Source organism: Lutra lutra, chromosome 11 (genome assembly GCF_902655055.1).
Source record: "Lutra lutra chromosome 11, mLutLut1.2, whole genome shotgun sequence".
NCBI lineage: Eukaryota > Metazoa > Chordata > Mammalia > Carnivora > Mustelidae > Lutra > Lutra lutra.
In genome coordinates, this window is record NC_062288.1 from 17,748,907 (window position 1) to 17,763,787 (window position 14,881).

A 14,881-nucleotide genomic window follows, 5' to 3' on the forward strand; every position below is an offset into this window, starting at 1 on the left:
CATAAGCATTAGATATGATTGTGAATTGGAGAACAGTGGCGGTAGTGGTGGGGCGAGGCATGGTTGAAAGGGCTACTCTAAAACCCCCCAGACACTTGGGATAATCAGAGAGAGGAAGAGGAAAAAACATAAAAATACTTCCTTTAGGGACGCCTGGGTGGCTCAGTTGGTTAAGCAGCTGCCTTCGGCTCAGGTCATGATCCCAGTGTCCTGGGATCGAGTCCCACATCGGGCTCCTTGCTTGGCGGGGAGCCTGCTTCTCCCTCTGCCTCTGCCTGCCATTCTGTCTGCCTGTGCTTGCTCTCTCTCCCTCTCTCTCTCTGACAAATAAATAAATAAAATCTTAAAAAAAAAAAATACTTCCTTTAAAAATTGGGATGCTGGGGCGCCTGGGTGGCTCAGTGGGTTAAAGCCTCTGCCTTCAGCTCAGGTCATGATCCCAGGGTACTGGGATCGAGCCCCGAGTCAGGCTCTCTGCTCAGCAGGGAGCCTGCTTCCTCCTCTCCCTCTCTCTGCCTGCCTCTCTGCCTACTTGTGATCTCTGTCAAATAAATAAATACATAAATCTTTTAAAAAAAAAATTGGGGATGCTAACTAAAGTTTGCTGCATTTAAATATAAAAAACCTTACATCTTAGAGGACTGATTATTTTTTTTAACTATCCTTTACTATATTAAGCAATAGCGCACTTCTAGGCAACTTTTACTCAACTCACTAGTAGGAAGTTGTGCCCATTTAGAATATTTTCTGAGACATACCTAAAAAAATGGTATGGAAAATGTTCTGTAATAGGAATCAAGAAAATCTTTTTTTTTCTCAGACAATCTCTTTTTAAAATCATTTTTCAATATCTTAGGGTAGGAATTGTTAATCTAGAAGGTGGGTGAAGAGGCTTCAGGGCATCTGTGAACCCCAGGAAACTGTCAAATGTTATGACATGTGAATTTTTTCTGGGAAAACATGATTTATTTCAAAGAGGTCTATAATCCTTTATTTATTTCAAAGAGGTCTATAATCCTTTCTCCTGAAATAACATAACTGTATCTAGAAAACCTCCCCATATGTGTTATTTGCAAACTATAATGTCTTAATAGGGGAAAAAGAAGAAGAGGGGATATGAGCTATTTGGGTACAATGAATGATTTTTAGAAAGTTGATCAGGCCCTTGGAAAAATAGAAGATACAGTTTGTGACAAAACTTGTGTGGGTGTGATGGCCACTTCCTATTTTCTGTCCTGTGATAAGACTCAGTCTTCCCTGGTTGATGAAATTTTAGGGAGAGAATTTATGACAATTGAGTTCCTTTTGGGAGACCTGCCTTTAAGCAGATATGGCAGGTTCAGAGAAAGCCATTCTGACATACCTGCTGTTTTTCAGTGACTTCAACTCAAAATAATACACCAGAGCAGCATATTTTGTAGTGGCATGTTCTGAGCTCATTCATACACAAGTTATCTGGAAACCAACTGTTTCGGTATAGCAGCTACAAACAGAACACAGAATTTATTTTTTTTAAAGCATTATTTATAATAGCTTCAGAAAATAACGTTTCTGTGAATAATTTGAGAAAACATGGGCAAGACTATACCAAAAACTCTAAATCATATTGAGAGAAATTAAAGGAGTAAATAAATGATGGCATATACTCTCTTCATAGGTCGGATGGCTCAGTATAATAAACCTGTCTGTTCTTCCAAAATTGACCTATAAGTTCAGTGTAACAATATACTTCTTACCAATGCAGAAATATTTGTTCTGCTAATATCAGGATCCACTAGAAACATACAGTAATTAAGATGGTGAAGTTTTAGCACAAGGATAGAGAAATACATTGAAAGAGAAACAGCCCCACATGTATACAGTCACTTGCTGTGTGACAAAGATGCAGAAGAGAACAGTGGGAAAAGGATGGTCTTTTCAGTAAGTGATGATGAGTTTGTTTGATAGCCTTGTGGAAAAAAATGAAAGTTAGCTCTCACCAAGAGGCAAAAATCAATTTTAGGTACAATTTAAATCTAAATGTGAAAGGGGAAACCTAGTAGAAATACCCTTACATGGGAGCACCTGAGTGGCTCACGAGGTTGAGTCTGCCTTCGACTCAGGTCGTGATCCTGGATCCCGGGATCGAACCCCACATTGGGATCCCTGCTAGGGAGGGAGCTCGCATCTCCCTCTTCCTCTGTACCCCCTCAAATAAATAAAATCTTAAAAAAAAAAGAAATACCCGTACATATACAACATGAGACATGTAGAACAGCGTTATTTGTAATAGCCTTAACAGAAACAGCCCGAACGTCCATCAACACTAAAACAGATACATAAATGCTGAGATATTCATCAGTGAAATAGTGTACAATCCTGAAGAATGAACAAAATACAGCTTACATACATTCCTACGTGGATGAATCTGACAAACAATGTTGAACAAAATATAAACATGTACATAGTTATTGTGTATGAAATATTATGTCCCAATGATTCCATTTGTATAAAGAAGTTACTTTATAGGAGGAAAGAGATGATTGAGTTGGGACTACAAGGAAGGGTTTTTGGAGCACTAGTAATACTTAAATTTTTTGTCTGTGGTTACAAGAGTTTATGATTTGTGATGACTCATTTATCTGTATGTATACATTTGTATCTCGATTTTATATTTCAATTAAAAGTACCTTTAAAAAACTATAAAGGTATGTGTAGAGGTGGCACATAGGTGTATTCTTGTTTTATAGGAGGATACTCATTTAGTCCTTAGGACTTGGAAGAATATGGAGCTTTTATAAATTTTAGATGTTTAGTGTATCTCTAATATTGAATAAACTAATCTTAGAAAAAAAGTAAAAAAGGACAGATCAGGAAAAGTAAAAATGCCTCTTTTTCTTCTTGATTTCACCAACCACCCACCTCTCCCCAGTTTAAATATCTAAGAACTTCCTAAAATAGACTAACCAACACTGTATATAATATGCTGTACATTTGGAAGTTTGGAGAAAATAAAGGAATGTGAGAGTGTGTGTGTGTGTATGTACTTGTGCATGGACACACATGCACGCATGTGTGGGTGTATGGCATCTTTTCTTGGGTGTAGATTTATTTTTACTTTCGTAAAATACATGTGGCCACTCTCTTTGCTGAGAACCCTGTTTAGTTGGGAAATTGAATTTCTAATTATAATCATTCTGGTAGCCATCAAAGATTTACATTAATGACAAGGAATATTGAACTCGGGAATTCAGATTCCCTTCCTTTTTCTCTCAAGAATCTGTGGAAAATGCTTCAAGAAAATATTGATAGTTTGAAAGCTTGGTTATAAACTAGTGAGGGAAATAGGGAGTAGTCTTGTGAAGACTTCTATGTGCTAATACGGAAAACTCTCTAAGACATATTATGAAGCTAGAAAAAGAAGGTGAAAATAGTACATTTAGCAGTCCCACCTATAAATAAAACAGATAATATAACTAAATGCTGTTTTATGCTTTTTCTTTTTTCTTTCTCTCTTTTTTTTTTTCCTGGAAGGTCACAACAAGAAACTGTTAGTGTGTAACTTTGGAGAGTGGGACTAAAGATGCGGAGAGAGAACACTTGGCTTTTAGTTTATACTTTTAAGTTAGTTCTGTTTCACTTTTTACCATATGCAGGTTTTTAACTTGCAGAAGAAATAATTGAATTCGCACCCAGAGGGACTGATCACACCGAGTGGGGCTGAGGGGAGAGGAACAAGTGGCTTAAAAGCCAGCAGAAGCCTGGTAGCTCTTGAAGCAGTTTGTGCTCTCGAATCTGTTACACATAAAGTGGCACCTTCGACCCAGAGTCTCTGGTTTTAAGGACCCTGCTTCTTCGGCCTTGTTATGTGCCTGTATTCCGGAATACTGAGAGACTAGAGACTGGCTAAATGCTCGTGTGTTCCTGGAATTCCCCTGACCCAATCTGATATCCTTGAAACTCTGTAACCTTAACTCCAGATCACGCTAGCCCTTGCAGGGATATAGTAGGGGGTTTGGCCTTGGCCTTCACTCTGAAAGGGAAGCCATTTAGTAGTTGGACAGAAGAGGAAATCTAACCCAGAAGGAAGGATCGAAATGCAAGAAGTAAGAGTAAGCGTAAGCAACTGGTAAATATGTAGGTAAATCCGAGCCTTAATTGCATAAGATAATGAATAATAGTGAATAATTATGAATATATAAACAAGGTAGAACTGAAATACTTTCTCCACATTAAAGTTTGAAATGAGGAGAAGGGGTAATGAATTTTAAAGCATTCTAAAATGCTTACATTATTTGGGAGGACTGTAAAGCCATAGATATTTTGGCTTAAGTTGAATATGAACTTTAATAATTTAATTATGACCACTGAAAGAGTGGAAATAGAATGTATAACTTTTAAATGAACTGATGGGAAAATGGGTAAAAGAGGAAAGTATCAGTTCAATAAAAGGCTGAGAAGTGAATGGAGTAAAAATGAAAGAAAATCATATGAGAATTACATAGTAAGATGGATTTCAAATATATCACTGATCACAATAACTGTAAATAGACTAAACTGACCCCTGACGTTTCTCAGTTTGCGCAGAACCAATAAGTTTGACCTTGTGTGATACGCCTAAACCATAAGCGATGTGGGTTCACAAGCAGACGTTCAAGAATGAACTCTTGAGACATTTTTGGTGCAAAAAGGTGCTTTTCTTATAGCACAGGGATAGGACTTATGGGCAGAAAGAGCTGCGCTTTTTGCTCTATGAAGCTGATGGTTATATGCTTAGTGCTCAAGGGGGAGAGGACAAGGAGTATTAGATCATAAATGTCTTCTTCAAATTTCCACTCATAAAACTACTTTAGCAAGATTTCTGTAGTGCTTATCATGCAGCTTGATATTAACATTAAGTGTGCAGGCAGTCATGAGACCCTTTAAGAATGTAGCAGCCAGTACATATTTGATCCTTATCAAAACTATGCAGGCTATTGGTCAGCCTTGTGGGCTAAAGGTGAACATTTTTTGTGCTTCTGTCCCTCATCAATAAGGACATAGAAAGGATGAACTTAAAGGAATGGAGAAAAAATATTTCAGTGACATCTAGGTGGCTCAGTTGGTTAAGCATCTGCCTTCGGCTCAGGTCATGATCCCAGAGTTCTGGGATCAAGTCCCACATCAGGCTCCTTGCTCAGTGGGGGGCCTGCTTCTCCCTCTGCCTGCTGCTCCCCCTGCTTATGTTCTCTCTCTTTTTCTCTCTCTGACAAATAATAAATAAATCTTAAAAAAATATTTCAAGCAAATGCTAATTAGATGAGAGCTGATAAGATGAGCTATAATAATATCAGACAAAATAAATTCTAAAGCAACAAGCATTATTAGGGATTTGGGGGATATCATAAAATGAGAAAAAGAACAATTTACTAGAAAGGTATAGGAATTATGATACACCTTACAATGCAACCTCAGACTAATAAAATGAATGGATAGAATTTCAGAAATTGACAAATCCACTCTTAACATGGGAAGTTGCATGGGTTAGGGGGTTAATCAAGCCACTGTAGAATGATACTCTTTAAAATTACCTCCTTAAGACTCCTTCTCAGACAATTGAAGTCATTTAAGGCAGACTGTCAGATTTTGCAAAATGAATTTCTAGTTTTTTAGAAAATAATTGCTCTCAATCAGGTAATCTTGTTTTTTTCTGGTTTAACATTATAAACACCACTGTTAAGGTTAATATTCAGAGAGAGGCTCATTACTTTGGAGTTCAATAATATAAAATTGTTTTGTTATTAGGACTTTAGTTAAATTGAAATTTATATTTTGGCTATATATAAAGAACTTTGCTATGAAAATTAATACTGCTTTCAAGATTGTAGGTTTAATTACATTAGAACTTATATCTCTCAGAAACTGAAAGTACTAGTCTATATTTGCAAATATGTAAACTACTGGTTTTTAAAAAATTTTATTAACTAAGGTTTTCATGGTAGGATGCTATTTTTTTTTAAATTTTATTAACTAATTTAGACTTTAATAGTAGGATGCTGGGATTTTAGTTTTTTCACATCCCTGAGGATAATAAACTTTCATTTCTTTTGGAAAACCTGTAGTTTGAAATTCACTCTGTGCTAAACTCAAAGTATCCTAAATCAAGGCATGTAAAGAGTTTTTCTGATGATTAAAGAATTAATCATAGTATTCATTATTGGAAAATGGAAAAAAGCTCAGTATACCTGACAGTGAACAGTTCTGTCTTCTTCAAGGAATTAAAAATATGCAGACTTGTGACTCTAAATTTAATTAACAAGGCCAGTGTTTAGGAGCCAGTGATTGGTTGTGGGTAGGTGGAAATTCCATCTGTTGTTCAAAAGCATAAGGTCCTTTGAAGAGAAATAAAATAAGAGCTCTAAATGATCCATTCTGAGCAAATTGTGTCTGCCTTGCCCACCCTCTGTGGTTACCAAATCCCATGAGCCAGGTGGACATTTTGACAAGAGTGTGGACGATCTAGAGGAGGTTAATGAGAAAATGAGAAAAGTAGATTGATGAAATGTCTTTGTAAAGGAATACAGGTTGTATGAGCAATACAGTTTTGAATTACAAAGCTACATGTCATTCCTATGTACATATAAATAAGACTTGATCTTATTTCCACCTTTTTGGTTGTATGTTAACTCTAAAAGGCAGCCCATTTCAAGCTGTCACCTCTTTGATAACACATTTGTGTGAAGGCTTAATTTGATGTCAAAACACAACATTACTGTTGAATCTGTTTTGTGGTTAAATGTACCTGTCCTTGGGGTGCCTGGGTGGCTCAGTAGATTAAAGCCTCTGCCTTCGGCTCAGGTCATGATCCCAGGGTCTTGGGATCGAGCCCCACATCGGGCTCTCTGCTCAGCAGGGAGCCTGCTTCCTCCTTTCTTTCTGCCTGCCTCTCTGCCTACTTGTGATCTCTGTCTGTCAAATAAATAAATAAAATCTTAAAAAAAAAATGTACCTGTCCTTATTTCTAGATAAATAGATATGTAGGAACACCCCCCCTTTTTTTTTTTTAATCAAGTGGTCAAATATTTGACAAATTCAGCAGTCTTAAATATAAATAAGAACCAGGAAGGGAATAAAAATATCCTCTGACCTGCTGGAGGTGATGTCTCAGTGTCCACGCACTGAAGTGTACGCTTGTACAGAGGAACGGCTTCCAGCTGTCATGTGCTTAATCCTTGCTTTTCCCACTGTAAGTCAAATTAGACCAGGATGAGGGGAGATAAGATCAAGAAGAGAAAACTAACACCTTAGGAATAAGAGAAGGATTCCTGAAAATTTCTAAAAGCTCAAGAAAAAGGGAAGACAAAATTTCCAAAGACATGAGCGAAGGGACAAGCAGTCGTGCTTACCCGCTAAGCTCTAATGAAGTGACTTCTGAAACAAAAATGTGTCATTGCACAAACATGGCTCACTGGAACAGTAGTGAACACATGCACTGGTTCATTTTAAGTAGAATTTGCTTACCTGTTCTGTGTGTCTTATGTATGAAACCCAAAACGTATGACATACACTGTAGAAAGATTTTCTTGGAAATATTTTCTGATAGTTTTAGCATCTAAGAAAATTAGTTTCATTTGTCAGGGAAGTTTAGGTAAGCTGATATGCCAGGGAAATGGAGAATTACTACATAAACCTATGAATTTGTCCTTTGCTGTACGTTTACAGAAACATGCCATATGTTTGGGTTCCAAATACAATATAATTTTTTAAAGGATTTTATTTATTTATTTGATAGATCACAAGTAGGCAGAAAGGCAGGCAGAGAGAGAGGGGGAAGCAGGCTTCCCGCTGAGTGGAGAGCCCAATGCAGGGCTCCATCCCAGGACCCTGGGATCATGACCTTAGCCGAAGGCAGAGGCTTTAACCCACTGAGCCGCCCAGGTGCCCCCCCAAATACAATATAATTTTTAATGTATCACAGACTAGAGATGTTTGATCATTTAATTGTGAGTGTGTGTCTGTGTTTAATTTTATGTTTTTATAGGGTAATTGACATAATGAGCTAAGTGATATTTAATTATATTCTTGTATTTCTTGCTCTCAGCCAGGTAATCTATGATGAAGGCATTTGATAAGTAAATATAAATAAAAACCAGTTTTTTTCATCTGTGTCACAAATTAGTAGATCAAAAGAAACTATCTTGGGGCCCTTGGGTAGCTTAGTTTGTTCATCCCATGCTTGATTTTGGACACAGGTCATGATCCCAGGGTTGTGAGGTTGGGCTCCATGCTCTGCAGGGAATCTGCTTGAGATTTTCTCTCTCCCTTCTCTCTCAAATAAATAAATAAATCTGAAAGAAAGAAAAGGAAAGATAGAAAGAAAGGAAGAAAGAAAGAAAGAAAGAGGGAGGAAGGAAGGAAGGGTGGAAGGAAGGGAGGAGAAAAGAAAGAAGGGAAGAAACTATCTTTCCCCAAAATCTTCTTTTGGTCAGGTAAACAGTGACCAAAGCAGTGTATTTTGTCGTGTTATCTTAAATCTTTCAAGGATGGAGATTGTACATCCTTTATTTTTTACATCCTTTATGTTTATCATTGGATAAACTTATCTTGTGCAACAGTTTCTAAGTGCATTCTACAAATGAACCTTTTTAGATACTTAATGGAATTCCATGGTGCCTTTACTAATATTTTAGTAACTTTCCTCACTGTGTAATGCTTCATAATATTTCTTAACATTTTCGCTTTCTTCCCAGTCTTTTTGTGAGAGTGAACTTTTGCACAAATATGCTGTTTGTTTTTTTTTAGTTAGCTCAATACTATAAGCATCTCCGATTGTTTTTTCTAACATAATGTGAATTGCCTAGTATATACCTGACTGTTCTCTTCATCTTGGACATGTGGGGCTTTCCAGTTTCTCTGTTTCATAAATAACATTATCTTTGTGCATATAACTGTAAGTATTATATTCTTAGGATACATTTCTAATAGTGGGATAAGTAAGGATATAGTAGCTTTGAGGCTCTTGGAATATATTGCTCATTAGCATCTCTTGACCTAGAAAACATTGATGAGTACGCTTAGAATCATTGGACCATCTGTCTAGAAAAACTGATATGACATAGATCAGGGATTTCAAATTGATTTCATCCCTTGTGTCGGGTTTAAGAAATTGGTCGTTGCTACCTGGAGCACTGTCTTTGTGAGACAGTAACAGGACTGCTTGATTACTCATGTCTTCTTTGTGAATGGGAGGGGAGTGACAATCTGAGAGCCAAATATTTGCACTTTATACTTTTCATTAAAATAATAATAATAATAATAATACTTAGCCTTTTTGTATGTACTTTTTTTTGCTGTGAATCCCAAAATTGGATAGAAAACATTATTAGATCAAAAGATCTTAATATAAATTCCTCATTAAAAATTAATTTGGTAATAGGCATGCTTACCACTTTCAGGAAAATAAGTATAGATATGACTATATAGCTAAGAGTTTATGAGGACTTTTCAAAGTTTTTGTTAAAATATCTGATTTAGGGACACCTGGGTGACTCAATTGGTTAAGTGTCTGACTCTTGATTTCAGCTCAGGTCATGATCTCAGGGTCGTGAGATCAAGCCCTATGTGGGGCTCTGCACTCAGTGGGGAGTCCACTTGAAATTCTCTCCCTCTCCCTCTGAACCTCCTTCCCCTAACATAAATAAATAAATCTTTAAAAAAAAAATAAATCTGGGTAAAGTGTCTATGAGTGCTCCTTGCACTATTCTTATTTTTGTAATATTTTGTAAATTTGAAATTATTTCCCCAAAATGGTCATGGCAGGAATGGTGTTGGAGAGAAGCAGGGTGATCCACCAAGCTCAGATGTTGGGCTGACTATATTCTGTGCTGTAAAACGAGGATTAACAGCAGATTATCTTCAATTTCCAATCTTCTAGTGTTATATTTCACTTTGATGTTTGAATTTTGTTCCTTGTTTTTGGCATAGTGATATTTCATCTTTAGTTCTTTTATGTCATCAATGTTTTGCTCTCCTAAGTGTAATATTTTCTTTTTTTTTTTGTAAGATTTTATTTATTTATTTGACAGAGACACCGCAAGAAGGGAAACATAAGCAAAGGGAGGGGAGAGGAAGAAGCAGGCTCCCTGCTGATCAGGGAGCCCAATGCATTACTCGATCCTAGGACCCTGGGATCATGACCCAAGCTGAAGGTAGACGCTTAACGACTGAGCCACCCAGACACCCTAAGTGTGTTATTTTCTTCACAGAACTTTGTAGGTCTTCAACTTAGCCATCTTACTTTAGTCTTAGTCCTTACAAGGCTCAAGGCATCTAGCAGTTAACCGTTGAAGTCTAGGGATTTTTCTTTCTATACTTTTTTAAAAAACAGCTTTATTAAAATATAATTCACCCATGTAAGTGTACAATTCACTGGTTTTTAGTATATTCACTTAGAACATTTCCTCACCCCAACAAGAAACCTCCTACGCATTAGCAGTCACTTCCCATTTACCCTCTTCGCCCATCCCCTAATTACTCATCTGCTTTTTGTCTCTGGATTTGCTTATTCTGGCTATTTCATGTAAATGTAATCATTCCATATGTGGTCTTTCGTGAGTGGCTTCTTTTTTTTTTTTTAAAGTTTTTTTTTTTTTGAAGATTTTATTTATTTATTTGATAGATAGAGATCACAAGTAGGTAGAGAGGCAGGCAGAGAGAGCGAGAGGAGGAAGCAGGCTCCCCGCTGAGCAGAGAGCCCGATGTGGGGCTCGATCCCAGGACCCTGGGATCATGACCTGAGCCGAAGGCAGAGGCTTTAACCCACTGAGCCACCCAGGCGCCCCCGTGAGTGGCTTCTTTTAGTTAAGATGTTTTCATGGTTCATCCACCTTATGCATGCTCAGAACGTCATTCCTTTTTTTCTTTTGCTGGGCAGTGTTCCATTGTATGACTAGACTACATCTTATCTGTCTGCTTATCAGTTGGCATCTGGGTTGTTTTCATTTGGGGACTATTACACTATGGCATGATGTCGCTGTGAACGTTTATATGCACATTTTTTTGTGTCAGGCGAATGTGATAACCACTACACTACGGAAACGCACATTTTTTTTGTGAACATGTGTTTTTATTTTTCTTGTGTATATAACAAGGAGTCAAATTGCTGGGTGTATATGGTCACTCTGTGTCCATCTTTGAGAAATTGTCAGACTTGTTTTCCAAAGTAGCCACTCCATTTTACGTTCTCACCAGCAGTGTATGAGGGTTCTGTTTTTTCCACATTCTGGCCAGCATTTGTTACTATTTGATTTTTTTATTACAGCGTTATCATGGGTCTGACAGGCCTTTCTCTACTTTTAAACCCCTCAAATAGAGTCAGTTATTAGTAATAATAGGATCTTCATACTTTTCTAGCAGCAAGACTATCTCTTCTATAAGTATGGAATACATAAAATAGACACAAAATAACAAGAAAAATTCTTTCCTTTTTCCATTTCTTTGTTGCTACCTCAAAATTATTTGGAGAGAATCTCATGAAAAGTAAGAGAGATTGGATTTTTAAAAAAATTGTATAGCTAGAGCTCATAACTTCTAGATGCCCTTTACTGAGAGATATGTATTTAACATTCAACATGCTGAGTTGGCTGTAACTGCTGGTGCCAGTGACAATGCCACTTTATTCTCCAGTTTTAGAGCTCAACTGGATTACAAGTTGGTGACCATGTCCATAAGGAAAGGCACGATAAACTAGAGTTCTTTAACCTGATGTCAGAAGGTCTTATGTTGACTTTATAGCCATCATCATGGGTTGTAATGTTAACAAAGGAATATTCCCTTTATTTTAATTGCGGTTTTTAATATTTTTAAGTTGTATTTTATTACTACAAGTAGGAATTGATAAAGTAGGAGTTGAGTTCAGTTTTTATAAATGGGTGTGTGTGTGTTCATCAAAGGAAAGTAGAAAGCAAAATAGTATTTCTTTCTCCTAGACTTTATTTGGCTCTCTATAACAAAGGCAAGATGATCTTTGTTTAAGTTCTCTTAAAAGCCCAGCTATTCACATGTTGAGATCTGTGTCCACGTTCATAGAGTTGACTTAAGTCATTTTTATTTGTCCTACTCAAATGTAATTCACCTTTAAAAATATTTGTTACAGGTGTGCTTGGGTGGCTCAGTCAGTTAAGCATCCAACTCTTGATTTCAGCTCAGGTCATGATCCCAGGGTCCTGGGATTGAGCCCTGTGCCGGGCCCCATGCACAATAGGGAGTTCACTTAGATGCTCTCTCTTTCTCCTGCCCCCCACTTGCATGCACACTCTCTCTCTCTCTCTCAAATAAATAAGTGAATCTTTTAAAAAAAAAATTGTTACAGAGGACTTGATTAAAATCTGATCGGTATGAGAACAGTTTATATGTGGATTCTTTTCTCACATCAAACTACAAGAATTCTAGATTAACTCTTAAAGCATTACATGTCCTCTCTCCTAAAACTCTTGTATTCAGAACTAAAAAGTGAGGAGTAGAAAGTTCTTAATTGTGCTTCTATTGATCATCCATATACAGTATAATCTTAGCTAACTTCCTTTTCCAAACAAAATTTTAATGTATAAAAATGAAAGTAAAACCCTATTTTACCGCCCATTTCATGGACTAGTATGATGGCTGTCAGATATAAATAGGATGGAGGCTTATTTTCATTCCTTCCTCCTTCCCTCCCTTCCTTTATTTACTTTTCTTTTTTGTTTTGTTTTGATTGCTTATTTCTGAGTTTTTTAGTGGAAGGACTATTGGCAGTGGCCAGAACGTATTCCCCGAGAGTACTGCGCTGATGTGTGAAAACACCAGCACACACTGGGCTTTTGGGTCACATGTGCCTCAGGTCTGTCAGCTCTGAAGTATTGATGGAAGATGATCTTCTTGTGCACACATTTGGGCTGATTGGGCTTCCCCATTCACGCTGTTCCCTCCACAGAGGTTCCTTCTGGCTGTGTCTGAAGTCCAACACTTGATCTGAGTATTTCCAGTGAACATTCTTTTTTTGATATTTTTTTTGGCTGGGGACGGTTAGGAGGACATGAGCTTCCCAGTTAAATATGAACTGCCATTTTGGTCATTTCTTTTTGTGCTGAATTCTTACAGCTCTCCACACAAGGAGATGCAAGCCAGGTGATTGGGCCTCTTACAGAAGGGCAGAGAAGAAACGTGGCAGTAGTGAATTCACTGTATAAGTTGCACCAATCAGTAACAAAGGTAATCTTTATTTTATTTTAGTTTCTTTTACTTTCAGCTTCTTTCTTTTCACCTCAAATTTAGACAGCAAGGAATTATTGTTTAATTTTTGGTCAAAGAATACAATGAAAACGTGATGACTGTAAAATAGACTGCAGAAGGAACCCTTTTTAAACAGTTTCTGTTCCTGGCCTTTATCATTTGTGTCAGTTTTCTCTATACATTTGGTTTAAAACATATGAACTATAATCATCAGGCTTGAATGGTATAATCAAGTTTATTGAGCAAATGATTTAAGAGTAAATCATAATTTCAGGGGTAGGATGTTGGGGTAACCAGGTGGTGGGTCTTAGGGAGGGCACTTATTGCATGGAGCACTGGGTATGGTGCAAAAACAACGAATACTGTTACGCTGAAAAGAAATAAAAAAATTTTTAAAAAAGCATAATTTCATAATAACTCTTAATCCCTTCAACTTGGAAAGGTTCCATCTTTGCACAAAGAAGGAGGGAAGGAACTGCATTAAACACTGATTTTTTATGATATAATCACTGATGACTCCTTGGAAGTAAAAAATATATATCCTTTTTGCTATTGTTACTATTGTTTTACTAGTGTTTGCTATTTGCTATTTTTTTATGATGAATTTTAACTTGTTTGCCTTCATGTATTATTTCTAAGATGAACTGTATTTACAATTACCAAGAAAGCAACACTTTCAACCCAATCCTTGGTTTTGAATAGCTCATGTTTTCTCTTTATAAGAGAAATTTCCAAAATATTTAGTTAAGTAGGGAGATCAATATTTAGAAGACCGGAAGGAAGCCAAAGGTTAGGGGATGCTCTTGAGAACATGACCTTTATTTTAAGTTTTAATATGCTCAATTACATTTTAGAATAATGATGTGACTATTTATTTACATAAATTTTTAACAAGTCCTTGTGTCAGTTAGGAGTTTCCAAAAATGTGTATGTCACACATTAAACCGAATATATTTTAAAGTGTTATTAACAAGTAAATCTCAGAAAAGTAACAGAAGTAAATAAAGAATAAATGAAATATTTTTCATTCCCTTTCATTATTACTCTGAAACCTCACAATCAATGAAAGTTTCTCTTTCTTTAGGGTGATTTCCATGCTTTTATTGATACTTTCAGAATCTTCATAATATTTGTATTGTATTTTTAAATGTTTGACATTTGTATTTTAAAGGCTTGTCGAAAATTATAGTCAGCCTGGAGGAAAGTGAATTTTTTAAAAGAAAAATGTAAATATGGCTTTAGACTGACCTTTTCAAGTTAAAACTTTATAATTAAAACCTATCTAAAGTGAATAAAGGGAAGCCAACTCTTAGAATTCTTCGTGTTTTGATTATTTGAAGTATATAGTATAATTGCCTTATGTAGTATAATTGCTTTATATGGGAAAGTAGTTTTCAACCTATCTTAACTAATAAATACTAATTAATGAGTATCTAAAACATCTATATATGAGATGTAATCTAAAGTAATGATACTATATTGTGTGTCTGTGGAAATAGCTTTATCATGTTATGACCAAAATCAGTATTTATAAAAGTAAAAGACTTAAGCAAAACTATAACTGTTTCAAAACCTTGTTCTAGGTGGTTTCCAGTCAGAGCTCCTTCCCACCAGCAGCTGAGCAAACTATAATGTCAGCTCTAAAGGTAAAAGA

General features: G+C 36.4%; 1 protein-coding gene across 1 annotated transcript in view; it reads left to right on the forward strand.

Moving 5' to 3' along the window:
- The window catches only part of COG5 (component of oligomeric golgi complex 5), a 282,131-nt gene that overhangs the window by 230,091 nt on the left and 37,159 nt on the right, over nt 1–14,881 (forward strand). Inside the window, exons 15-16 of the mRNA XM_047694095.1 lie at nt 13,096–13,206; nt 14,811–14,873. Coding sequence (XP_047550051.1) covers nt 13,096–13,206; nt 14,811–14,873 — 174 coding nt within the window. The remainder of the gene's footprint in view (nt 1–13,095; nt 13,207–14,810; nt 14,874–14,881) is intronic.